This window comes from Zingiber officinale, chromosome 1B (genome assembly GCF_018446385.1).
Source record: "Zingiber officinale cultivar Zhangliang chromosome 1B, Zo_v1.1, whole genome shotgun sequence".
Taxonomy (NCBI): Eukaryota; Viridiplantae; Streptophyta; class Magnoliopsida; order Zingiberales; family Zingiberaceae; genus Zingiber; species Zingiber officinale.
In genome coordinates this window covers 138,047,885-138,073,746 of record NC_055986.1, presented here as the reverse complement: position 1 = coordinate 138,073,746, position 25,862 = coordinate 138,047,885, and the positions used below count along the sequence as shown (strand labels likewise).

At 40.8% G+C, this 25,862-nt stretch overlaps 1 protein-coding gene across 1 annotated transcript; it reads left to right on the top strand.

The window, feature by feature from the left end:
• The first annotated feature begins 24,519 nt into the window (after positions 1 to 24,519).
• On the top strand, positions 24,520 to 25,287 carry LOC122042627 (E3 ubiquitin-protein ligase Iruka-like). The gene has a single exon (XM_042602832.1). It carries the CDS (start codon positions 24,520 to 24,522, stop codon positions 25,285 to 25,287), a length of 768 nt encoding a protein of 255 aa, XP_042458766.1.
• The last annotated feature ends 575 nt before the right edge of the window (positions 25,288 to 25,862 follow it).

Below are 25,862 nucleotides of genomic sequence, written 5' to 3'. Positions count from 1 at the left end.
GGGACATTATAAACCTAGATCACTAGGACACAGTTTCCTTCTATAATCAACAACACACACTATAAGTGATATAATTTCTCAATTTATCGGGCTTATTGATTTATCGAACTAAATCTCACCCATTGATAAATTAAAGAAATAAATATCAAATATATGTGCTTGTTATTATATTAGGATTAAGAGTACACACTTCCATAATAACTGAGGTCTTTGTTCCTTTATAAAGTCAGTATAAAAGAAACGACCTCTAATGGTCCTACTCAATCACTCTAAGTGTACTAGTGTAATTATATAGTTAAGATAAACTAATACCTAATTACACTACGACCTTCCACTGGTTTGTTCCTTTCCATCTTGGTCGTGAGCTACTGTTTATAATTTATAAGGTACTGATAACATGATCCTCTGTGTGTGACGCCACACACCATGTTATTTACAATATAAATTAATTGAACAACTACATTTATCATAAATGTAGACATTTGACCAATGTGATTCTTATTTCTAGATAAATGTTTATACCAAAAGCTAGGCTTTTAGTATACATCCTAACAAACATTCGATTGGTTCTTCTCTTCTTGGACCAATGAACTCTTCTCCTTGGGCTCCTTCTCTTCTTGGATTTATGTAGGACTCTCATGAAGCGCAATTACCTTTTTCCAAAGGTCACTTGCGTTCTCGTATTCACCTATATTTAATATCGCATTAGGAGGTAATAAATTAATTAAAATTCTAATTACCTCTTTGTCCGTCTCCAATTGCTCCCTTTGCTCATCGGTCCAATATCGACGTCGAAGACGCTTTCCCTTCTTGTCCGCTGGAGCTTTAAACGGTTCCTCCAACGCAATCCATTGGTTCCAATTCATTTGGAACCACATCTCCATGTGCTTCCTCCAATAGTCGAAGTCCTCGCGCTCGTATGGAGGTGGGATTCGGATGTCCCATCATAGCGGACCTTCCGACTCCATCTTCTTCCTCTAGCACTCGCTCCCTTGGCGATTAGTCCAACAAGAGCTCACCTAGCTCTGATACCACTTGTTGGGACCTTGACGCCCACTAGAGGGGGGTGAATAGCGTCTCACCCAAATTGATCGCTTCCTATAATGTTAGTGCACAGTGGAAATATAAAAACAAATACTAACAAGAGAAAGCAAACCTAACACGTTGATTTAACGTGGTTCAGAGATAAAACTCCTACTCCACGGCTGTCCGTAAGGTGGACAATCCTGATCCGTCGGTGGATGACTCCCCGGAAAACCTCCGGCTAGCTCAAGCTCCTTGTTGGTGGAGAAACCTCGCCACAAACATTTGAATACAAGCACACCGATCACACGAAGGCTTGGGAGACTCTAATAGGATTTAACTAAGTCTATTTCGTCAACCATGCCCAAGCACCTCGAGCTCTATTAAATAGAGCTCGAGAGGGAAACACTAAGTTGTTTTCCCGCTACCAGTCGACTGGTGTATACACCAGTCGACTGGTCCTTTAAGTGAAGACCGTTACCCAACGGTCAACTACCAGTCGACTGCTACAGTGTACCAGTCGACTGCTACAGTGCTGCTACAGTGTCATAACAGTGCTGCTACAGTGAAACCTAAAACCATAAGATTTCGCCCCGAGTACAATCACTCAGCACTCGTCTTCGCCCGACCAACCTAGACCTAGCCTTCTAGCCTCCTCCATCAACATCGCATCCCTCGGATGTCTCCCCATCCTTCATGTCTTGCCTTCTGGAGCTTCCTTTGGCCTTGTCCTTATTGTCGGGTCTTCCTTTGTCAAGAGGCTCCTCACCTCCGGAACTTCATCCATTGCCAAGTCACACTTGGACTTACGTTTCCAAGACTACATACTTGGACTTACATCGCCAAGACTCATCCTTGGACTTTTCTCCTCTGCCAAGATTACACTTGGACTTTCCTTATTGTACCTGTATCCTGCACACTCACAATGCATATCAAATACAACAATAAACCTAACTTAAACTTTTGCCCAAACATCAAAACCTAGGGCACCTAGATTGCTCCAACAAGGAGGAGCTGAACTGAGTCGGCCCGTTCTCAAGCGCGAAAGAGTTGTGGGAAAAATTGATCGAGCTGCACGAGGACACTTTCAACACGAAGGTAAGCAAGCGTTATTTACTTTTAATAAACTGTATAACATTAAAATGCAAGAAGGTGAGACGGCTAGCCAACTTCATGCACGCATTTAAGATCTTTTCAACGACCTCCACACAATCGAACAGAAGGTGGAGAATCGGGATGTAATAAGGTACGCACTCAACGCTTTTTCAAGAAATGCGTTGTGGGCATCAATGGTAGACTCCTACAAGGTATCTAAGGATTTATCTTTAATTAAACTAGATGAGTTGTTTTCCAAATTTGAATTGCATGAACAGACTAATGCACGTCCGACCGAGAAAGGTATTACGTTGATTGCAGGTACAAGCAAGGCAAAGGAGGATAGAAAGAAGCATCAGATTGAATCCGAGTCTGAAGAAGAACCAGACTCAGACGATGACGAAATAGCAGCCGAACTTGTTAACCTAGTGCGCATACTCTACAAAAAGAAGAAGGGATTCACAAAGAAGGACATCAAAAAGGTGATTCAATCCAAAAAAGTACAAACAAGTTCAAAGGTGAAGTTCGAAGTAACTTGCTATGACTGCAATCAAAAGGGACACATCAAAGTCAACTGTTAAAACTAGAAGGAAGCAAAGAAGCAGAAGAAGAAGAAAACACTGCAAGCAACTTGGGATGAGTCCTCATCAGAAGATTCCGATGAAGAGCTCGGGCAGACGAGCTTCCTTGCGCTGACAGCCTGGGAACAAATCGACAAATCGGAGACCGAGAGTGAATCGAAAACAGAGTCCGAGAGAAGCAACGGATCCGTATCTATTTCCGAACGACCTAAACCCACTGTAAGTATTTCTCAAGAAAAAAAATTTATAATTTAGTCAATTACCTTATGTGTAAATTAGCTAAATCCAATGTCTGGGTCAAATCACTTCAAAAGGAGGTAACAACCCTTAAAGAAGTGACTAACCCTAGCTCCTTGACTGACCTCCTTCAGACTGGAACCTCAACTCAAGTCCAAAAGCTTGAGGAAGAGAATTCTAGCCTAAAAAATCAAGTTAAGGAACTAAAGAATACGTTGGAACAGTTCGCCTTGGGTTCTAAGAATCTTGATCTAATTCTTAGAAAACAGCGAGTCATTTACAATCGATCCGGATTTGGATTTAAGGCTAAACAAAAATATAAATTTTATTTATCCCTTGTTAATAGAACTAAATTAGTCCAAGCATGGGTCCCCAAGTCAGACTTGGTCAATCAAGTTGGACTTGGACATTATTGGGTCCCCAAGGATCAAATTCATTACCTTGATAGACCCTATCGAGGCTATGATCCAGGGGGAGCCAATAGAAAGACTATTTTTATTAATAAATAGAATTGTTTGATGCTTGTTTTTTCTTGCCTTTATTATACATACTTAGATTAGGCTAGATAAGGACCTAAGCGTGATTTACACTTGATTAGTTAGACCTAGGGATTTTTAAAGGAAAATTAAATATCCAATTTTTTTGAAAGGCTTTGTCAAGAAGTGATGGATGATCCCATACCCAAGAAGGCCTAGTGCCTCACCACAGTCTGGAAACCAATCTTTGAAATGAATACTTAATTGACTAATTGGAAAACCTGAGTCTAATTCAAATGTAAATAATCTTTAGATAATAACCTAAATCAAAGATTAAATTAATCATCTCACAAAAACCTATAAGGTTCCCTGATTGATAATTTAGAAAAGGGTGAGATAGACTTAGGTAAAATTTAGATCAATTAACCTAATCAATTTAATTAATCTAATTTAATTTAATCAATTAATTTAATCTAATTTAATTTAATCAATTAATTTAATCTAATTTAACCTAATCAATTAATTTAATCAATTAATCTAATCTAATTTAATTTAATCAATTAATTTAATCTAATCTAATTAATAAAACTGATTAAATTAATCTCACTTAATTAACCTAATCAATTAATAAATTTAACTAATCTAATTAATAAAACTGATTAAATTAATCTCAATTAATTAACCTAATCTAAATTGACCCAACCAATTCATAGCTTAAACCTAAATATTATTAACTTAATTAAATACAAAACCATCTCAGAATCACCCATAGGAATACCATGTTTGATAATTTAGAATGGGTGAGATGGAATATTAAAGGGTTAATTTTAATCAAACTATCTTTCGATCCGTCAGATTGAACCAAATCAAATACTTTATGTGTAGGAGCATAAAGATTTAGATCAATAGATGTTAGATAGTGGATGCTCCAGACACATGACTGGAGACAGATTGAAATTTACTAAGCTGAAATTCAAGAACCTAGGGTCAGTTGCATTCAGCAACGATAGAACACTTAAGGTAATTAAAACAGGTAATATCCAACTAAGTTTCGATTTCTATATTCGAAAATTTTTATTGGTTGATCAACTGAATTTTAACTTACTTAGTATTAGTCTATTATGTAACTCAGGGTACTCGGTCACATTTTCAAAAACTGATTGCTTAATTAAAAATGTTGAAAACCCTGAAATTACACTTAAGGGAATTAGGAAAAAAAACATCTATATAATTGACCTACCAATCTCCTCACTAAAGTGTCTATTGACACAACAAGAGGAAATTAAGTTGTGACACAGAAGACTGGGGCTACCAGGCTCATTTTGAAAATAAGTCAAAATGGCTTAGTTAGAGGTTTACCCAAATTAAAATTTATAGAAAATATAATTTGTAAAGCTTGCCAATAGGGTAAACAAACCAAATCAACCCACAAATTAACCAACTTAAATAGAACTAACTCAATACTTGAGCTTCTACACTTAGACCTGTTTGATTCACATGGAGCCAAGTCACTAATTAAGCAAGAACTAGTATTGCTTAGTTATAATTGATGATTACTCAAAATTTACCTAGGTAAAATTTCTAAAAACTAAAGATGAAACTTACGAAATCTTTAAAACCTTTTGCAACTTAGTAGAAAATGGAAAAGATACTAAAATTAAAAGGATTAGAAGTGATCATGGAAGAGAGTTTGAAAACCATAAATTTACTGAATTTTATGAAATTAATGGATACAAACACGAGTACTCATGCCCTAGAACCCCCCAATAAAATGGTCTAGTAGAACACAAAATAGAACCCTACAAGAAGCCGCTAGAACCATGTTAAATGAATATAACTTAAATAGTCAATTCTGGGATGAGGCAATTAATACAGTCTTCTATATTCAAAATAGAATTTTAATTAATAAATTTCATAATAAAACTCCTTATGCAATATATTATAATAAAATACCTATACTAAATTATCTAAAAGTGTTTGGATGTAAAGTCCACATTCTAAACACTAAAGACTACCTAGGAAAATTCACATCAAAATCAACCCCTGGGATCTTTTTAGGGTATTCCACAACTAGTAGGGCCTATAGAGTGTATATCAAAGAAACCCTAAAAGTTAAAGAAACCACTAATGTAATTTTTGATGAAGATAATAACTCAAAAAATGAAAATATTAATCAAAATATAGAAAATATTAATTCAAGAAACATACAAAATAATGAAGATGTTCAAATTAAACCTAGTGAATCACAAGAACCAATTATTGACCCTAATATTGACCCTAATATAAGACCATCAAGAATAAATACCAATCACCCATCTGATCAAATTTTGGGTGACCCAACTCTAGGAGTTTGAACTAGATCATCTTATAGAAACCTAAGTCAGGTAGCCCTTATCTCTAAAATTGAATCCAAAACTATAGAAGAAGTCATACCAGACCCAGACTGGATATTAGCAATGCAAGAAGAGTTAACCCAATTTGAAAGAAACGAGGTCTGGGAACTAGTACTTAAACCCATAAACAAAACCATAGTTGACACTAAATGGATATTTAGAAATAAATTAGACAATAAGGGCGAAATAGTAAGAAACAAGGCTAGATTGATAGCAAAAGAGTTCAGCCAAGTAGAAGGGTTAGACTATGATGAGACCTGCTCTCGTAGCTAGACTTGAATCCATAAGGATGTTGTTGGCCTATGCAGCACATACAAGATTCAAGTTATACCAAATGGATGTAAAATTTACATTTTTGAATGATTTCATCAAAGAAGAAGTGTATGTAAGTCAACCCCAAGGATTTGAGGACTTAGACCACCCAAACCATGTCTTTAGGTTAAAGAAAGCCCTATATATACTAAAACAAGCACCTAGGGCTTGGTATGAACGCTTATCAACTTATCTAATATCTAAGGGGTTTAAACAAGGTCAAATAGATCAAACCCTATTTGTAAAAACCCTTGAAAAAGATATATTTCTAATCCAAATTTACGTAGATGATATAATTTTTGGTTCAACTAATACTAAATTTGATGTTGCCGGCCTCCAAGGAAGAAAACAAAAGGAGATGAGAGAAGGACAAGGGCCGACCACTAAGGATTGGAAGAGAGGAATAGAATATGTGTTATCTCATGAGGCACCCCTCCATCTCTTTTATAATCATTGGTCTTGGCAAACAAAGGAAAGTTTTAAACATAATTAAAACTTCCTTATATTCCTTGTCAATGACTAAAAAGGAAAGTTTTAAAACAAAAAAAGTAAAACTTCCTTTAATGCTTGTCATGGCCGACCACCTACTTGTGCTCCAAACAAGGAAAGTTTTAAACACAAAATTAAAACTTCCTTATTTATTTCCGGTAAAAATTTTAATAGAAAAATTTCTCTTTTAAATCCCTTGTTGGTTATAAAAGGAAAATTTTATAAATTAAAATCTCTCTTTTAAAACATGTGGATGGTTACAAAAAAGGAAAGTTTTATCAAAAATTAAAATCTTTCTTTTAACTACAAATAAGGAAAGATATCAAACCTTTCTCTTAATCCTTTGTAGAAAACTATAAAAGGAAAGCTTTTAAAATTTAAAACTCTCTTTTAAAACCATGGCTTCCACAAAAGGAAAGATTTTAAAAATTAAAATATCCTTTTATTTTAATGTGGTCGGCCACCTAGCTTGGGCTCCAAACTTGGTCGGCCACAACTTGGCTCAATCCTTTGGCTTGGCCGACCCTAGCTTGGGCTCCAAGCTTGGCTTGGTCGGCCACCATAAAATGGATAAGAAGCTTGACTTTAAGTGAATATAAGGCTTTATAAATAAGAGCCTACAATAGGGACCGAGAGGAGGAATTGGTTTTGGTCTCCCGATGAGCTTGAGCTTCCCGTGTTCGCCTCGAACACCCAACTCAATTTCATCAACAATAACTCATACCACTAAAGAGTTATTATTGCACTATCGCACCAATCCTATATTACAATATGGGCTCCTTCTTATTATGAGTGTGTTAGTCTCCCCTGTGTTTAAGATATCGAATGTCCACTAATTAAATGAGTTACTGACAACTCACTTAATTAATATCTAGCTCAAAGAGTAGTATCACTCAACCTTATTGTCATATCGGACTAAGTCCACCTACAGGGTTTACATGACAATCCTTATGAGCTCCTCAAGGGAGCATCATCAACCTAGAATACTAGGACACAGTTTCATTCTATAATCAACAACACACCATATAAATAATATCATTTTCTAACTTATCGGGCCTATTGATTTAACAAACTAAATCACACCCATTGATAAATTAAAGAAATAAATATTAAGTATACGTGCTTGTTATTATATCATGATTAAGAGTACACACTTCCATAATAACTGAGGTCTTGTTCTTTTTATCAGTCAGTATAAAAAGAACAACCTCAAATGGTCCTACTCAATACACTTACAGTGTACTAGTGTAATTTTATAATCAAGATAAACTAATACCAAATTACACTACAACCATTCCAATAGTTTATCTCATTTCATCTTGGTTGTGAACAACTATTTATAATTTATAAGGAGCTGATAATATGTTCTTCTGTGTGACACCACACACCATGTTATCTTCAATATAAATTAAATGAACAATTACACTTAGCATATAAATGCAGACATTTGACCAATGTGATTCTTATTTCAAAATAAATGTTTATACAAAAAGCTAGACTTTTAGTATATACTCTAACAGTCACATCTTGACAGACATATTTTCGACCATAGGAGTAGATATGACCCAGGGTACATCCAGCTCCCTTAGTGCATATGACAAGTTTGGTTAGCGTCAGCTAGCCCTAGTGCATATAGACATCACTGCTCAGGGGATTTTAGTATGGAGAGGTGGGCCACAGCCAGCCATACCAGTCGAGACCGGGGATGACTTTCCTATTCCAGTCGAGGGAGAGGAGTGGCTAGAGTTCACGGCTGAGGAGATATTTGGGCATGCTCCGACTACGGACCAGCTTTTGACCTCGACTCAACCCTCGACTTCTCTATCCATCGAGGATTGACTTGCTCAACTTAAGGAGTCCTCCGTGCAGCTTTGGCAGCCTGTCTCGGATGGATTCAGCACACTCCGGAGGGAGATGACCACTGGATTTACCTCCCTCCGAGATGATATGACCACCAAATTCGAGCAGATTGTTCAGGCCCTGCGTGCTCCTGAGCAACCCCTACACCACTTGCTGACGATGTTATGCATGACTATCAGACCTAATCATATTACATTATTATGCATTGTATATGACTTGACTTACTATTTTCAGTTAGTTGTCTTTTAGTCTAATTGCTAAAATTAGAAATATGTTTCGTAGACTAGGATCGTCATTTTTCAAAAAATTTAAATTCTAGGGCAAAATTCCTTATCAATTTTTCTCAAAATTCCCTTATTTTTAGAATTCTCAAATCAATTTTAGCCTTAGTCTAGATCGAACTCATAGAAAGCATGCTCCTATAAATTTAGGACTTGAGCATCTCACCAACACATTAGGGTTACCTTCTTTGTGATTGCCAAACTTAGAAAAGGGGTGAGATGCATAGGCAGCTTGCCTGGACTTAAGATGCTTATATCAGTACAATAACATAAGTATGAGCATTAAATACTAAACTTATAGTGATTGGGTTAAGCAATTCAGGTTAGTCAAACAATAACTAGATAAAAAGACTTAACCTGACTAATCAAGTGAATACTGCTATCTTTTAATAATTAGTTAGTAACTAACAGTTAAACAGTTAAAGATAATTTATAGCTGATTAGATTATTATAAAGTAATCTCAAGTTCAGGGGGAGGACAAATAAACCAACAAAATTTTGAAAATATTCATTTTTAAAATGTCTTGAACTTTTATTTTGAAAATTGTTTTCTACTTTAAAACAATTTTAGATGTTGCATCACTTAGCAGTTTAACCTTTTGTTTTTAATTTTTTTTAAAAAAAAACTTAGCAATTAAAGTTTCCAAAGTTAATGGGTTTTAAAAGTATTTTCAACTTTATTACTCTTGTGAAAATACTAACATACAGTGTTTTAAAATTTATTTTGAAAAATATCTTTAAATGTTTTTCAAATATGATTTACATGTCTTGAACACACCTTGAAAAAGGTTCTTTTCAAAACTTATTTTGAAATTTTTAAGTTGTTCTCTTTATCATTTTGAAAGACTAAGTGGTTTCAAAACAATCTTTAAACATATTTTGTAAAATATTTTTTTTACTAGTTTTTATGGTTATACTTGTTCCTCCCTCAAAGGAATCCTAAGAATTATTATAAAGTTTCTTACTTTCCCTAACAATTTTTTTTTTCTTTTGTCTATTCATGTTTTTGATGAATACCAAAGGGGGAGGATTAAAGGGGTTAAGTTAAAGTTAAAAAAATCGAATCAAAACTCAAAATACTTAAAACCATATCATTTGTCTATTCATTCTTGCATTTTTTTCCTCTAACTTAACCCAGGTTGTCATTGCATCAAAAAGGGGGAGATTGTTGGTGCGATTTATACTAACTATCTAACTCGAGTTTTGATGAATGACAAGTTAAGTTAGGCCTTGTTGTGATCTAACTATTTGATCAAGTGTGCAGGAAATCTAGCTAGGTCGATGGGCTGACCGAATATCTGGTACGAAATCCAACTAGGTCGACGGTCCGATCGGATAGCTGGTATGAAATCCAGCTAGGTCAACGGGCCGATCAGATAGTTGTACGAAGTCCAGCTAGGTTGACGGGGTAACCGAATAGCTGGCATGAATCCAGCTAGGTTGACGGGTCGACCGGATAGCTGGTACGAAGTCCAGCTAGGTCAACGGACAGATCGGATAGTTGGCACGAAGTCCAGACAGGTCGACGGACTGATCTGATGTCTGGCAAACTGTAAGTTAAGGTAACTCACTAGAGGAGAGTGACCAAGTGAGGGCGCGTCCCGGTTGAAGGGACAATATGTGTCGATCCAATTTAGGTCCATTTAGAATCCCTAAGCTGAGACCTTGACTAGTTCCTAATCCTGAGAGGATAGGAACTAATTACTACTTTTTATTATTATTAAATTATCCTAATATTGGTTTTGTAGAGTATTTTGGACTAACATTGTTTTGCAAGGCACGAAGTCCAGACAGGTCGACAGACTGACCGGATGTCTGGCAAACTGGTAAGTTAAGGTAAGTCACTGGAGGAGAGTGATCAAGTGAGGACACGTCCCAATTGAAGGGACAGTATGCGTCGATCCAGTTTAGGTCCATTTGGGATCCCTAAGCTGAGACCTTGACTAGTTCCTAGTCATGAGAGGATAAGAACTAATTACTACTTTTTATTATTATTAAATTGTCCTAATATTGGTTTTGTAGGGTATTTTGGACTAACATTGTTTTACAAGGAAAACAGAAGAAAATTGCCTTCTGATAAACAGTGTCCGAAGGTGTCTTCGTACTGTTCATAGAAGACACATTCCATGGCTATGAAAGGCGCCTTCCGAAGGATAAATTTTGGTCGAATTCATGGATAAGCACCGAGCTGATCGGGATCGATCTTGCCTCATTGGAGGTGCCTTCCATGATTATGGAAGGTGCCTTCCATGCCTTTTATAAGGCTGTCTCGAGAAGGCATTCAACAACAACGACTATTCGAGCTACTATGCATCTTTTTGAAGTTCCAACTGCTCCGGGCTCTGGGCTCTTGCTACGACTTTGCTGTGAAGCTACTGCGCCCGATAACTGCTCCAAGGAGTTTCAATCACACCCGGCAAACCGACATCGACACGAGCACTTCAACATCAATCTCTAAGTGTCGGTAACATTTATTTTGTGTATTTAATTATTGTAAAAGGATAAATACAAGGTGTTGCACTTGTTCTAAATTTATTTGTATTCGATTCCCTCTTCCAGAGGTACCAAAAGAGGTTTTTAGTGGATTCTCCATCGATAGGTCCGCGTGACTTGGGTCTTGGAGTAGGAGTCGCCGAAGACTCCGGACCAAGTAAAACAGCCTATGTTTTTTTTTATATTATTTTATTTTTAATTTCCGCTATGCATACTCGTGATTTCAAAACTGCAAAAAAAAAAAAAGAATTTTGAAAACTAGGTGATTCACCCTCCCTCTCATGTGTGTAATCGATCCAACAAACAACACGTTGTCAAGGAAAGTCTTAACTATGGTTAGGCAAGCAAAGTCTAAGTGGATCAAAGAGGATCGTACATTGCCAAAAGAAAGCCTTAACTGTGGTTAGGTAAAGGGAAGTCCAAGTGAGTCAAGGAGGACCGTACGCTGACAAGGTATAGTCCTAACTATGGTTAGGCGAGAGGAAAATCGAATTGTATCAAGGAGGACCACACTTGGTGATTGGCAGTCTAAGAGGAAGTTGGCAAATTCCAAGTGGATCAAAAGGTTGGTCGGACACTTGGTGGAGAAGTCCCAATAAGTCATGGTTAACTAGAGGTTGGCAAGGGAACTCTAGACTCAATTAAGGGAGTTAGGGTTGGAGCAATCAATTGGGTAATCAATTGGCCCAAATCCAATCGATTGGGTAATCAATTGGCCCAAATCCAATCGATCAGTGGATCGATTGGGAGCCTTTCTTCGTGAAATAGAAAGGTGTTTGATCAATTGGGTAATAAATCAAGACCTGCGCCAATCGATCAAGTGATTGATTGGGTACATTTCTTCGCGACAAGCAGGAGCTCTTGATCGATCGACTGATCGATCAAGAGGTGTTTTTTTGCAAAGCACGGTAGCTTCCACGTGAGAGTGTGATTGATTGGGCAATTGATTGTGAGAAAATTATGGGCTTCATAATCGATTGAGTGATCGATTAAGAAAGCCTATAATCCATTAGCTAATCGATTAAGTGATGAAGAAAAGAGCCGTTGCGAGGTTTAGATGGCTAGATGCCCTCGGATTTGACTTGGCAATTGATTGGGGGTAAGCCAATCAATTAAGAGTCCTAATCCATGGGATATAAAGGCGTCGATGAAAATTCAAATGCAACTCTTCTTCTCCACTCTTCATCACCGATCCGTAAGCTTTAGAAGACAAGTGTTACTACACTTGTCAATCGATCAAGAGTTGTTTACAAGTTACAAGAAAGCAAGCAAAGTTTTCATTTGTATTGCATATTTTCTTCCTGTTTGCATTGCATTTCTTATATGTGAGCTTACGCGAGGTTTCTCCACTTCCAGAGTACTTTTAAGAAGGAGTATTTTCATAGTGGAGAGTGTACTCTATGTGGATCCTTGTATTAGTTACCTTATTGAGGTGGATATTAAGTAAATCTGGATATTAGCATTGCTTCGAGTGTTTTCTACTACAACTCATCATTGAAGAAGCGATTGGAGCTAATCAGCTTCTCTAGCTCGTCGAAGTGTCCTAACAAGAAGATTTGAAGTTAGTTGAGCTCGTGTGTTGGTGTCGGTCTTTCAACAGTAGCTGAAAGTCGTTGAATAGTAACACGGTAGCAGCGCGGAGTTGAGGCAGCAAAATGATTGCAAAAGTTCATGTACAAGCATAGAGAATTGTTGTTGAAGGATGCTACTTGAGTGCTCTTTTATAGGCATCTATGGGCACTTGGATCACAGCCTATCCAATCCCACTTCATCAACAACTTATCCATGTCCAGGCGCCTAGACCCAGTTAGGGCGCTCGGACTGCTAACGTGTCTGCGCTTAGTCGAAGCTCTATCTCTGAAACTTCATCCATCTCCGGGCTCCCAGATCGGTCCGAGCACTTGGACTTTGACATGTGATGGTCAATCAGCATGCACCAACTCCTTTGCTCGGGTGCCTAGGTTCAGGCCAGTCCAGGCGCTTGGACTCGATCCGGGCGCCTGGACCTCCTGGCACTTGGACCCGGTCAGGGCGCTCGAACCTCCGGGTGCTTGGACCCTTCCCATGCGCCTAGAGACAATTTTCCAGTCAATTTGCAGCTTTGATTCCTTGCAAGACACGTTGGTTCAAGCAACAAAAATTACCCTATAAAATAAAGTTAGCACATTAAAAATACGATCAATTTATAACTTAGATCTTGTCATACCAAGAGTAGGATCTAGTCATGGTCTCATCTTAGACTTTCAAAATGGCTCTAAGCTAGACTGTGCCTATAGTCCCACTAGGACTCATTCTCACTGGATCACTCTATTCTAGTGACTTGCATTTACTTACCATTTGTAGTCAATTGACTTACCTTTTCACCCACCAAGTCTTCCCGCCATTTGTCAGGTACGCAAACTTGACTGAACTTCGGCCAGCTATCAGGTCTCGCAGATCCTGTCCGAATCGCTGAGTCAACGGACGCTGGGCACGTGGTGCTCTCCTTGTCGCTGACGTAGATCTTCGGCCGGTCGGACGGCGCTCCGGCGAACCTGCAAAGAAGTCGAGCCAGGAAGGGGTTCCCGGCGATGACCCTCCGACGCTCAAGTCAGGTAAGCGAACAACGAAGAAGTGGCTACAAATCTCCGTGAATGCATACCTCCGGCGAAGGGTGAGGACCCTTTATATAGAGCTGTGAAGAGGCTCGGGCACACATACCGATGTGCATACGTGTCCTCTGTCCATACCTCGGTATGGGCTTATCAGAAGAGCTTACCTGACACCATACTGCTACAGTCCGAGCACATCTATGATGGGACAGCGGGATCCTTTGTTGTAAGATCTTGCGTATGGCCTGGTCGTTGAACATACTCGCTGTCAGGAGATGTTCCCCCGATGTTTCCTTTGTCCTTGTCTCTTCTGTTCCCGCGCCGAGCGGCCAGCCGCTCGGCAGGCATAGGTCCGACCGGGTGCTCGGCTGAGAGTGTTCCACAGCAACGATGCTTTATGCTTCGGCCGAGCGGGTTATCCGCTCGGCTAGGTGACCCTTTTCACTATGAGCGTCGGAAACCCGCCCATGGTCGGGTTGTCTTCTGTCCGGCCGGGGAAGCTCCTGGCCGAATGTCAGGTCGGCTCGGCATGCTTCCGTTCGGCCCTGCATGCTTCCGTTCGGCCCGGCATGCTTCCGTTCGGCGCAGCATCCTTCCGTTCGGCCCGACATGCTTTCGTTCGGCCCGGCATGTTTCCGTTCGGCGCGAACTTGGGGTTGACCTCCACGTGTCTTTGACCATCCGCCCATGAGCGTCCGCTCGGCCATATGCCTCTGTTCAACGAGCGTCGGAACCCCTAGTCTCGTCGGGTCATCTTTGGTTCAGCTGTGACCCCGTTTGGCCGACCGGTCTCCGCTTCTCCGGTCGGACGTCGGATACTTTGACCTCCCCGTGGCGTTGACTTCCCCAAACAGGGGGTCCCCCGTTCTTACCACCGGATCACTTGCCTCCCCTTCAAGTCTAGTCGAAGGAGGCGATTAGTCCAACTGACTGGACCATCAGTTCGGCCGAGCGGCGCCATGAAAATACCATCCGCTCGGACGAATATATTCTGCTTCGACAGAAGAGGTTATTCACTGGATGTTGGTGAAGTATCTTTGGGTACTGGGCCGAGCGGAACACGTAGGTGGTCGAACGATATTGACGGCGAGTACGAGTCCCCTTGATCGTCTTTTTCTGCTCGGAGGGTTTATAGACGTCGCCTCGTCTCTCGATTTTTAACGTCGGAGCTCGACGGTCTTCCGCTCGAAAGGTTTATAGACGCCGGCTCGTCTCTCGATTTTTAACGTCGGAGCTCGATGGTCTTCCGCTCGGAGGGTTTATAGACACCGGCTCGTCTCTCGATTTTTAACGTCGGAGCTCGACGGTCTTTCGCTCGGAGGGTTTATAGACGCCGGCTCGTCTCTCGAAGCTTGACGGTCTTCCGCTCGGAGGGTTTATAGACACCGGATCTCTCGATTTTAACGCCGGAGCTCGACGGTCTTCCGCCCGGGTTTATAGACGCCGCCTCGCCTCTCGATATTTAACGCTGGAGCTCGACGGTCTTCCGCTCGGATGATTTATAGACGCCTGGCTCTCGATATTTAACGCCGGAGCTCGACGGTCTTCCACTCGGCGGGTTTATAGACGCCACTCGCCTCTCGATATTTAACGCCGGAGCTCGACGGTCTTCCGCCGATATATAACGCCGGGCCTGTCGATATTTAACGCCTGAGCTCGACGGTCTTCCGCCGGAGGGTTTATAGACGCCGCCTCGTCTCTTTAACGTCGGAGCTCGACGGTCTTCCGCCGGATGATTTATAGACGCCGGCTCGCCTCTCGATATTTAAACGTCGACGGTCTTCCGCCGGCGGGTTTATAGACGCCGGCTCGCCTCTCGATATTTAACGTCGGAGCTCGACGGTCTTCCGCTCGGATGATTTATAGACGCCGACTCGTCTCTCGATATTTAACGTCGGAGCTCGACAGTCTTCCGCTCGGCGGGTTTATAGACGCTGGCTCGTCTCTCGATTTTTAACGTCGGAGCTCGACGGTCTTCCGCTCGGAGGGTTTATAGACGCCGGCTCGTCTCTCGATTTTTAACGTCTGAGCTCGACGATCTTCCGCTCGGCGGGTTTATAGACGACGGCTCGTCTCTCGATATTTAACGTCGGAGCTCGACGGTCTTCCGCTCGGATGATTTATAGACGCCGGCTCGTCTCTCGATATTTAATGTCGGAGCTCGACGGTCTTCCGCTCGTAGGGTTTATAGACGTCGGCTCGTCTCTCAATTTTTAACGTCGGAGCTCGACGGTCTTCCGCTCAGCAAGTTTATAGACGCCGGCTCGTCTCTCGATATTTAATGTCGGAGCTCGACGGTCTTCCGCTCGGATGATTTATAGACGCTGGCTTGTCTCTCGATATTTAACGTCGTAGTTCGACGGTCTTCCGCTCGGCGGGTTTATAGACGCCGGCTCGTCTCTCGATATTTAACGTCGGAGCTCGACGGTCTTCCGCTCGGATGATTTATAGACGCTGGCTCGTCTCTCGATATTTAACGTCGGAGCTCGACGGTCTTTCGCTCGGCAGGTTTATAGACGCCGACTCGTCTCTCGATATTTAACGTCGGAGCTCGACGGTCTTCCGCTCGGATGATTTATAGACGCCGGCTCGTCTCTCGATATTTAACGTCGGAGCTCGACGGTCTTCCGCTCGGCGGGTTTATAGACGCCCTGCCTCGATTTTTAACGCGAGCTCAACGGTATTCCGCTTCGAGGGCTTATAGACGCCACTTGTCTCTCGATTTTAACGTCGAGCTCGACGGTCTTCCGCTTCGGCGGGTTTATAGACGCGGCTCGCCTCTCGATATTTAACGCCGGAGCTCGACGGTCTTCCGCCGGATGATTTATAGACGCCGGTCCCTCGATATTTAACGCCGGAGCTCGGCGGTCTTCCGCCGGAGGGTTTATAGACGCCTGCCCGTCTCTAGATTTTTAACGTCGGAGCTCGACGATTTTCCGCTCGGAGGGTTTATAGACGCCGGCTCGTCTCTCGATTTTTAACGTCGGAGCTCGACGGTCTTCCGCTCGGATGATTTATAGACGCCGGCTCATCTCTCGATATTTAACGTCGGAGCTCGACGGTCTTCCGCTCGGAGGGTTTATAGATGCCGGCTCGTCTCTCGATTTTTAACGTCGGAGCTCGACGGTCTTCCGCCGGAGGGTTTATAGACGCCGGCTCGTCTCTCGATTTTTAACGTCGGAGCTCGACGGTCTTCCGCTCGGATGATTTATAGACGCCGGCTCGTCTCTCGATATTTAACGTCGGAGCTCGACGGTCTTCCGCTCGGCGGGTTTATAGACGTCGGCTCGTCTCTCGATATTTAATGTCGGAGCTCGACGGTCTTTCGCTCGGAGGGTTTATAGACGTCGGCTCGTCTCTCGATATTTAACGTCGGAGCTCGACGGTCTTCCGCTCGGAGGGTTTATAGACACTGGCTCGTCTTTCGATTTTTAACGTCGGAGCTCGACGGTCTTCCGCTCGGATGATTTATAGACGCCGGCTCGTCTCTCGATATTTAACGTCGGAGCTCGACGGTCTTCCGCTCGGAGGGTTTATTGACGTTGGCTCGTCTCTCGATTTTTAACGTCGGAGCTCGACGGTCTTCCGCTCGGAGGGTTTATAGACGCCGGCTCGTCTCTCGATTTTTAACGTCGGAGCTCGACGCTATTTTGACACTGCCGTTCGGCGAAACTATTTGCCATCCTTTAATTATTTCTGCTTCCTGCATTACAAGGACATAGGCGACCAAAATATATATAAAATTACATCAGCGCACCTCTCACCCAGCTCGGTACGGCTGGAGATGATTTGCGCTTCATGGTTGATCCAAGTCCCAATCCATCTTCATCCGCTCGGCGGTGCTCCCCCTTGAATGTCGGTTGGATCATTGTCTTGCGGGAGGCGTCCGCTCGAGGATCATTGCCTCCGCTCGGGGATAATTGCCTCCGCTGGCCACCTGATGCTGACGTTGTTTGTTGCTTCAACCTCTCGGCTTACGCATTCTCTCTCTGTTGCTCCACGAGCTTAGCTGCTCTTGCCTTGATTAGAGCGTCGAGTTCCTTCGTGGAGAGCATCACCGTGGGCGGTCGTCCAGCCTCGTCCATTGCTTCCGCTCGGATGCAGGTGTGTTCCCACAGACGGCGCCAAATTGATCCTGTCAGAATCGCTGAATCAACGGACGCTGGGCACGTGGTGCTCTCCTTGTCGTTGACGTAGATCTTCGGCCGGTCGGACGGCACTCCGACGAACCTGCAAAGAAGTCGAGCCGGGAAGGGGTTCCCGGCGACGACCCTCCGACGCTCAAGTCAAGTAAGAGAACAACGAAGAAGTGGCTCCAAATCTCCGAGAGTGCGTACCTCTGGCGAAGGGTGAGGACCCTTTATATAGAGCTGTGAAGAGGCTCGGGCACACATACCGAGGTGCATACGTGTCCTCTGTCCATACCTCGGTATGGGCTTATCAGAAGAGCTTACCTGACACCATACTGCTACAGTCCGAGCACATCTATGATGGGACAGCGGGATCCTTTGTTGTAAGATCTTACGTATGGCCTGGTCGTTGAACATACTCGCTGTCAGGAGATGTTCCCCCGATGTTTCCTTTGTCCTTGTCTCTTCTGTTCCCGCGTCGAGTGGCTAGCCGCTCGGCAGGCATAGGTCCGACCGGGCGTAGGTATCGGTCCGACCAGGTGCTCGGCTGAGAGTGTTCCACAGCAACGATGCTTTATGCTTCGGCCGAGCGGGTTATCCGCTCGGCCAGGTGACCCTTTTCACTATGAGCGTCGGAAACCCGCCCATGGTCGGGTTGTCTTCTGTCCGGCCCGGGAAGCTCCTGGCCGAATGTCAGGTCAGCTCGGCATCCTTCCGTTTGGCCCTGCATGCTTCCGTTCGACCCTGCATGTTTCTGTTCGGCCCGGCATGCTTCCGTTCGGCGCAGCATCCTTCCGTTCGGCCCGGCATGCTTCCGTTCGGCGCGAACTTGGGGTTGACCTCCACGTGTCTTTGACCCTCCGCCCATGAGGGTCCGCTCGGCCATATGCCTCTGTTCAACGAGCGTCGGAACCCCTAGTCCCGTCGGGTCGTCTTTGGTTCAGCTGTGACCCCGTTCGGCCGACCGGTCTCCGCTTCTCCGGTCGGACGTCGGATACTTTGACCTCCCCGTGGCGTTGACTTCCCCAAACAGGGGGTCCCCCGTTCTTACCACCGGATCAACTTTCAAAATGGCTCTAAGCTAGACTGTGCCTATAGTCCCACTAGGACTCATTCTCACTGGATCACTCTATTCTAGTGACTTGCATTTACTTACCATTTGTAGTCAATTGACTTACCTTTTCACCCACCAAGTCTTCCCGCCATTTGTCAGGTACGCAAACTTGACTGAACTTCGGCCAGCTATCAGGTCTCGCAGACCCAGCCAGACTTTCCACCAAATATCGGGTCACTCTTTGACCTATCTGGACTTTGTGTCAGTTATCAAGTCCTTAGACCTAATTGGGCTTTAACTTGGTGGCAGGTCCTCTAGACTCGTCAATTTCTGCACACTTGGTAACAAGATTAGATAACACAACATCTAACTTTAATTTATTTGGCATTCATCAAGATCTAAGTTTAATCATTGGTGCTAACTGCACCAACAAGAGCATTGTTTGAACTCTTGGAAAGATGTAGGATTATTTTCTAACCCTATGTCAAAATCTTGCTCTTGGAGATAAACATAATGACAAGAAGTCATGGTTCTCTGTTTCCTTACATATTGCCTTAAAGACACTTGTAAATGAGTCTTCCTTTGGGCTGACCTATTATCTGCATAATTTGACATTTTATATGAGCTATAAATTGGTCCATAGATTATAACAATTTTCATCTGTCACGCAATATGTCTTCCTTTGGGTCGATAAATTTTGTCAATGACCTAAATAAAATAATTTTTTTCTATAATTATAGGCTACTCGGAAACATATATTTGACATAAAAATAATTTTCCTTTGGTCAATTTCCTTTAACATAGATATACGTCTATTTACACAAAAGACACTAGATGTATCTAAAGTGTCTTCCTTTAGACTGATACAATAGTTCAATTTAGTAGCATATGTGTAGAGAGACTTAAGAAAATCCTAGGAACTTTACTCAAACAGATTCACACTTAATCAGCCTTAATTATTCAACAATTAGGTTTATCCATTGATTGATGCTATATGATAATCGATTGGTGTTACCCAATTGACTACCACAATTGATTCATAAACTTATTGTATGCAACTTCAAGATCCCTAATCAATTGATAATGTGTGTCAATCGATTGATTTCACTCAATTGATCTTGATAATCGATTATAGAAGATTTTGTGATCAACTTCAGACTTTTCCAATTGATTGAAATTCCATGGTAATAGATTTGTTAAAACCAATTGATTAACCAATTGTATTTGATTTCAGTGTTGATAATCAATTGGCATAAATTGTCAATTGATAGGCCACCTCAATCATGATCATAAGGTTGATAATTGATTAAACCGAATTCCTAATCAATTGATTAGACTAATTGATTTTGTCATGATTTTTAATTTTTAATCGATTAGAAATAAATTCTAATCAATTGATTGCATCAATTGATTAGGTTAATCAATTCCAATTAATTTTGTCACCATTTAAAGGCTGTAATTGATTCACCTAAGCAATCCGAATAATTTTGTGTCACATGACAAGGTAATCGATCGATTGGCAAGATTGTCAATTGATTAGTGACAGCCTAGTGATCGATTCAAATGTCCGAATTCAATTGCCAATCTATTGATTGCAAATGATCAATCAGGCTAATCAATTCCCAATGATCTTGTTCTCTATTTAAGACTTAGTAATTAATTGTCCGACCAAGACAATCGATCACACCAATGCAATTTGACTTAGATCGAACATGATAGTTTTCAACAAAGAAAGTGGCAGTTTGCTTGTTGTTCTTCATGTTCTTCGCGACAATGCTACAAATTTGAAAACACAAGCCTTTCCTAGGTTTTCTATCATAAGATCTTTCAACACAAAAACATACATCGAAGAAAAACCTAACTGTAAACTATGAAAACGTACAGAACTTTTGAATATGATACCAATTGATGGAAATTGTGTAAACCTAAATCATATGAATTCTAAGATGCCATAATATCATGAATCTTTATTTCAACAATTAACATGGCATAACATAATAAAACATAAACAAAAGATAAAAAAAATCTAATTGAACAGTCAGTGTCTTTGTCTTTAGCGCCGTTTAAGCGATCTAGAAACCCCTGAGGAAGTAGTGGAAGTAAAAGAAGATTAGTCTTTCAAGGGGATTAGGTTTGACGATGCTAAATCCTTTTAGTCTAATGGGAAATAAAGAGACATCTCAATGATGATCCTCTAAACCCTCAGGGTTCAACAGCGTCGTGGCCGCCGAACACCGCCGTCTTTCCCAATCTTCGCACCGCATCTTCTCCTTTCAGCCTCAACTACGCCCCCGCGGCCCACGATGCCATCGCCACCTACCTCGCCTCCCCTGTCGCCCCATCGCCGACCAGGCTGTTCGAGAACTCTGCCCCGTCGTCAAGAACAGACTCCTCACGATATCCCAAGGCCTCATTGAGCTCCACGCTGCGCTCGAAGGCTGCCCTCTTGGCTTCGTCCCGCTCTTCGTCAAGGGAATCGACTTCCTAGTCCGTTTCGCCTCCTCCGCCGATCCCTCTTGGGGCTGCAAATTTTACCCCGTTGAACTACACCCCTTCGTCAAGGCAAGCGAGGCTTTCTTAACTTATACTCTTATGGTCCGTCTTTGAGTTAGCTTTTACCTGATTGCCAACTTAAGCATGACCAAGTGACTCTCCTGGCCTCCAAGGAATGGTTTGCGCAATCTTTGGGATAACATGGTTTCACATATCCACCAATACAAGGATTTGAAATTATTTTCTCTTGATAAAGCCTGGACTTAATTTCTCTTGATTGATCCACCACTACATAACTGCATATAATTGCTTAACTAGAACAATACACAAATATTTAAGTCGGCTTAAAGCGCCATTTGATTGCTATTAATCTTCATATACATTGTTCAAACATAGTTTTATCTTCTTTTAATTGTTTTTCCTTTGATGTAATTATAATCATTTGGATTGAGCACATATAGGAACAATACCAATATGCAAAGTGAAAAATAAAGTGCATTTAATTGCTTAATGAGAATAGTATACAAATAGTTAAGTGTTGCTTGAAAGTACCATTTGATTGCTATTTGTATTTCTTTCCTAATTTGGTTAGGTAGCTTTGCTATTTTTTTGGTCATCTGATGTGAATTTTGGGTTATTTTGAACTCTATAATGGTTCCTCTATATGTAGTTGTCCCCAGTCAGCCTGATTGGGTACATTTCTATTGTTCATTGTTTAATGGTTTGATCTGATTTAGAATATCCTTATCTTCTTTCTTATGTATGGTTTTAGTAGTAGAATTGAATGTATCTAAATCCTAAAATCCCTTGTTTCTAAGGCTAAGCATTTTTTGCTAGGAAACCACTTTATCACTATTCGTCCAGGCATCATGTGTAATTGATTAAAGTGGTTTAATTTATATTTTTAATATATTTATCTATACCATTCTAATTGAACCACCATCTAATCAGTTGGCCAACTGACTACTGGTCTGATTGTTTGACCCATAACTTATTTTATTCCTACTATACCTTCCATGAACCCCAGAGTGGTCACTGATCATAGAATAGTTCTCCATTTATTTATGTGGCTATGATCTTTTATCATGAGTTGGTAATGTCTAAAGTCCTATTTCTGTCTCAAACACCTAGGTTTCCTTGAATCCATATTTTTGCTCTGTTTTCATCTGCAGACATAGTTTGTTGGGATTCATTCTCTCTGATAGAGATTTTGTGAACATGGATTTTGCCTTTAGAAAAAGCTTAAATAGTTCAACATCAAGGATTTATGAACCTAGTGAATCCTTTTTGTTCATGGTTAAGTTTTTATTTTATTCCAGGAAAGCTGGAAGCTGCTGAATTACCAGGTGCAGCTCTATCAACCCTTGTTTTTACTCCCAAGGAAGTGAATTCCCAAGCAACAAATACAGCAAGATATTAGCACTTTAATTTAGTCCTTATGCTTTTGTTCCACTCCTGTCAATTCCATTGGTGTGCTACAATTTGCACAAATACATGAAGATATTAGCACTACAGGATTTGCGGAAAGTACATGTTGCATATGAGAGAGCATTGGTGGAAATTGCTGAGTCTCTTCATGTATCAAGAAACATTTTCATTGCACTTCTTGCTCTTCAATGATGCACGCCTTTCATGCATAACTGGCTGGAAGCAATGGTTACTTTTGATGATGCTAAATCATCTTCTCCATTCTACAATAGTTCAAAATTTGCCAATGATATCTTGAAGGGTTGTCTAGTAAATGCTTTTGTTAAACTAGTGTTTATTTGTTTGTTTGTTTTATTGCAATATATGTATTTATATTCTTGTTAAGACATTTATTTTTTCTGATGGTTCTTTTCTCTCTTCTTTATTCATATCAGAAACCAGAAAAGTGGATTCTGCACTCGAAACTGATACAAAATCTATAAAAAAATAAAATTCTTTAGAATCTCTATCTTCAATTGTGTATCTAATAGTTAACTAAGGTTCTACTTGAGAAGACGGGAGGCACGTACCTTCTTGTTTAGCTTATCTGCCGGACTTGTGTTGCTACTATTCAACATTTGAGAAAAAAACATTTGAAGATTTTGAGCATAGTAGGATCCTATTATTCACAAAAAAGGTCTATAGAGATTTTTTTAAACTTAGGTTTTTATTAAAACTTTATTAATTGCAATTAACTGCTTAGATTAAATTAAATAGAAGCCCAATAAAATTATTCCCAAAAAATTCTAAAATAATAATAAATTCTAAAATATTATCCAAATTTATTTATTTATATATATCACCATTAATAATAATAATAATACTATTATTATATATATTTTATTTTATTTTATTAGTTAGTGATTGATACAATTCTCTATACTAAGTTATACATTAAAATCTTCATACAAATAAATTTTTATTGCATTACTTAATATTCAATCAAATAACATTAGGTTAAGTTTTATTTCTAATAACATAATTATATGATTATCTAATAATCACATAATTAAAATTATGCATGATAATCTTAAATCAAACACATTCTTAAGGACCTCTCCCTTATATGAATAATTCAATCATGCGCATAGATGATAACATGTTAAACTAAAAAATTCTATATATTAAATTCATATCCAACAATATAAAATTTAATAATCATAAATTAGATCACTTAAATAAATTTAATTCATATTTATATGCCCTAACTTACAAATAAGTACAAGATATTATGTCAAAGATTGAAACTGTAAACGGAAATTTTAACACATTTATTAAATTGATGTCATTTAGATGTTAAGTTTATTAGGATATTGAAATCAGATTGCCAATAAAATTCTTTAACTACAGCTGTCTATTTCTAATTATACGGAAGATAGGAATCCAATTGGAAATAGAATTCCGTACAGAACTGATTTTATTTGATTTCGTCACGTGACATTAGAGCTAGCCTTCTATATATCGGACAGCCCGCCGATCGATAACTCGATGCCCCGTCACTTGTCGCAGAGCTTTCCACCGCTTTCTTCTTCTTTTTCATCTTCATGGATCCTTTAACTTGGAGAATCAACGCAGACAGCTCCGCCCCGTCGACGGTGATTCCTGGGTGGGCAGCCGACGCAGGCGACGTTATTCTTCGCATTGAGGCGCGAGTGGTGTTACGGCTCTTGGCGGGTGACCAAGACATGATGCCGCCCCAATTGATCTCGCACTTTTGCCGGCGGAGAATTTCTTCTTCCGACGACGTCGCCGCCGAGGACTCCCACTTCACCATCCCCCAGCCTTACTACCACATCAACCATGAGGCCGCCTGGGAGGAGCAGACGCAGCGGATGTTCTACCGCGTCGCGGCGAATCACGTGCGCCCTGCCGACCTCGACCTTCTCGCTCAAGCTTTCCGCACATACACCTACGCGGTGCTCGACCTATTTCCGATCACGGAGTTGGTCTTTGTGGAGTTCTTCTCCGTCATTGAAATCCCCGACGCTCCTTCCTCTTCTGACAGCCACCTTCGCTATTTGATTCCTCTGGAGACCTATGAATACTTTTTCGAGGACGACGACGATGTCGACGTCATCCAGTTCGGCAGAGGGTCGTGGCCGGCGTCTGCAGAGGCAGTGGAGGGGCTTCAGATGGTAACTACAACGGGAGAAGATAGCTCATGTCCCATCTGCCTCGATGACTTCGATGAGATGAGTCAGGTTTTGGCGATGCCTTGCGGCCATCCGTTTCACGAAGTGTGTCTGATGGAGTGGCTGAAGCAGAGCAATTCTTGCCCCCTCTGCAGATTCTCACTTCCGGACGCCGAGTAACGTCTGGATCTATTGTAATCGAGGAAAGAAATTTTTCAATTCACTTATTTGTTGGTTTGATGATGATTGTTAGTTATGCTCTGCTTTAGATTACTATACGATTGTTGTTTGTACGCAAGACCATCAATTTGATGATGTAAATGTTGCCTATATTTCTTGATCGATCAGTAGATTCTTAGTTACAATTTGATTCTGTTTGGTCTCTCACATTTCATCATCGATTTCTTGGTGTTACCTTTACTCAAACAGAGTAACATGGTGATGGTGTGAGAAATCTATTTTTCCAAACTTGATTTAATTTTTTTAAAAAAATATTTAATATTTTTCTAGGTTTTACACATGGGGCAAGCAAATCAAATATTATATTTAATATGATTTAGTTTGGTATTGTTGGTCGGATAATAATTTTTCGTTCTACTATAAGGCATTTTAAAATAAAAAATGATCTATTTTAAGATTTAAATTTTAAACCAAATTAACTTTTATTTTCCCCTTCTTTAATTTCACTCAAATAAACAAAGAATTGTTCCCCAAAAGTGGATCTGTTCGCTGGCTAAGACGGTGAACTTTTTTAT

Excerpts from the sequence above, each read along its gene's own strand:
- LOC122042627 (XM_042602832.1), top strand. The coding sequence starts at position 24,520 with ATGGATCCTTTAACTTGGAGAATCAACGCAGACAGCTCCGCCCCGTCG.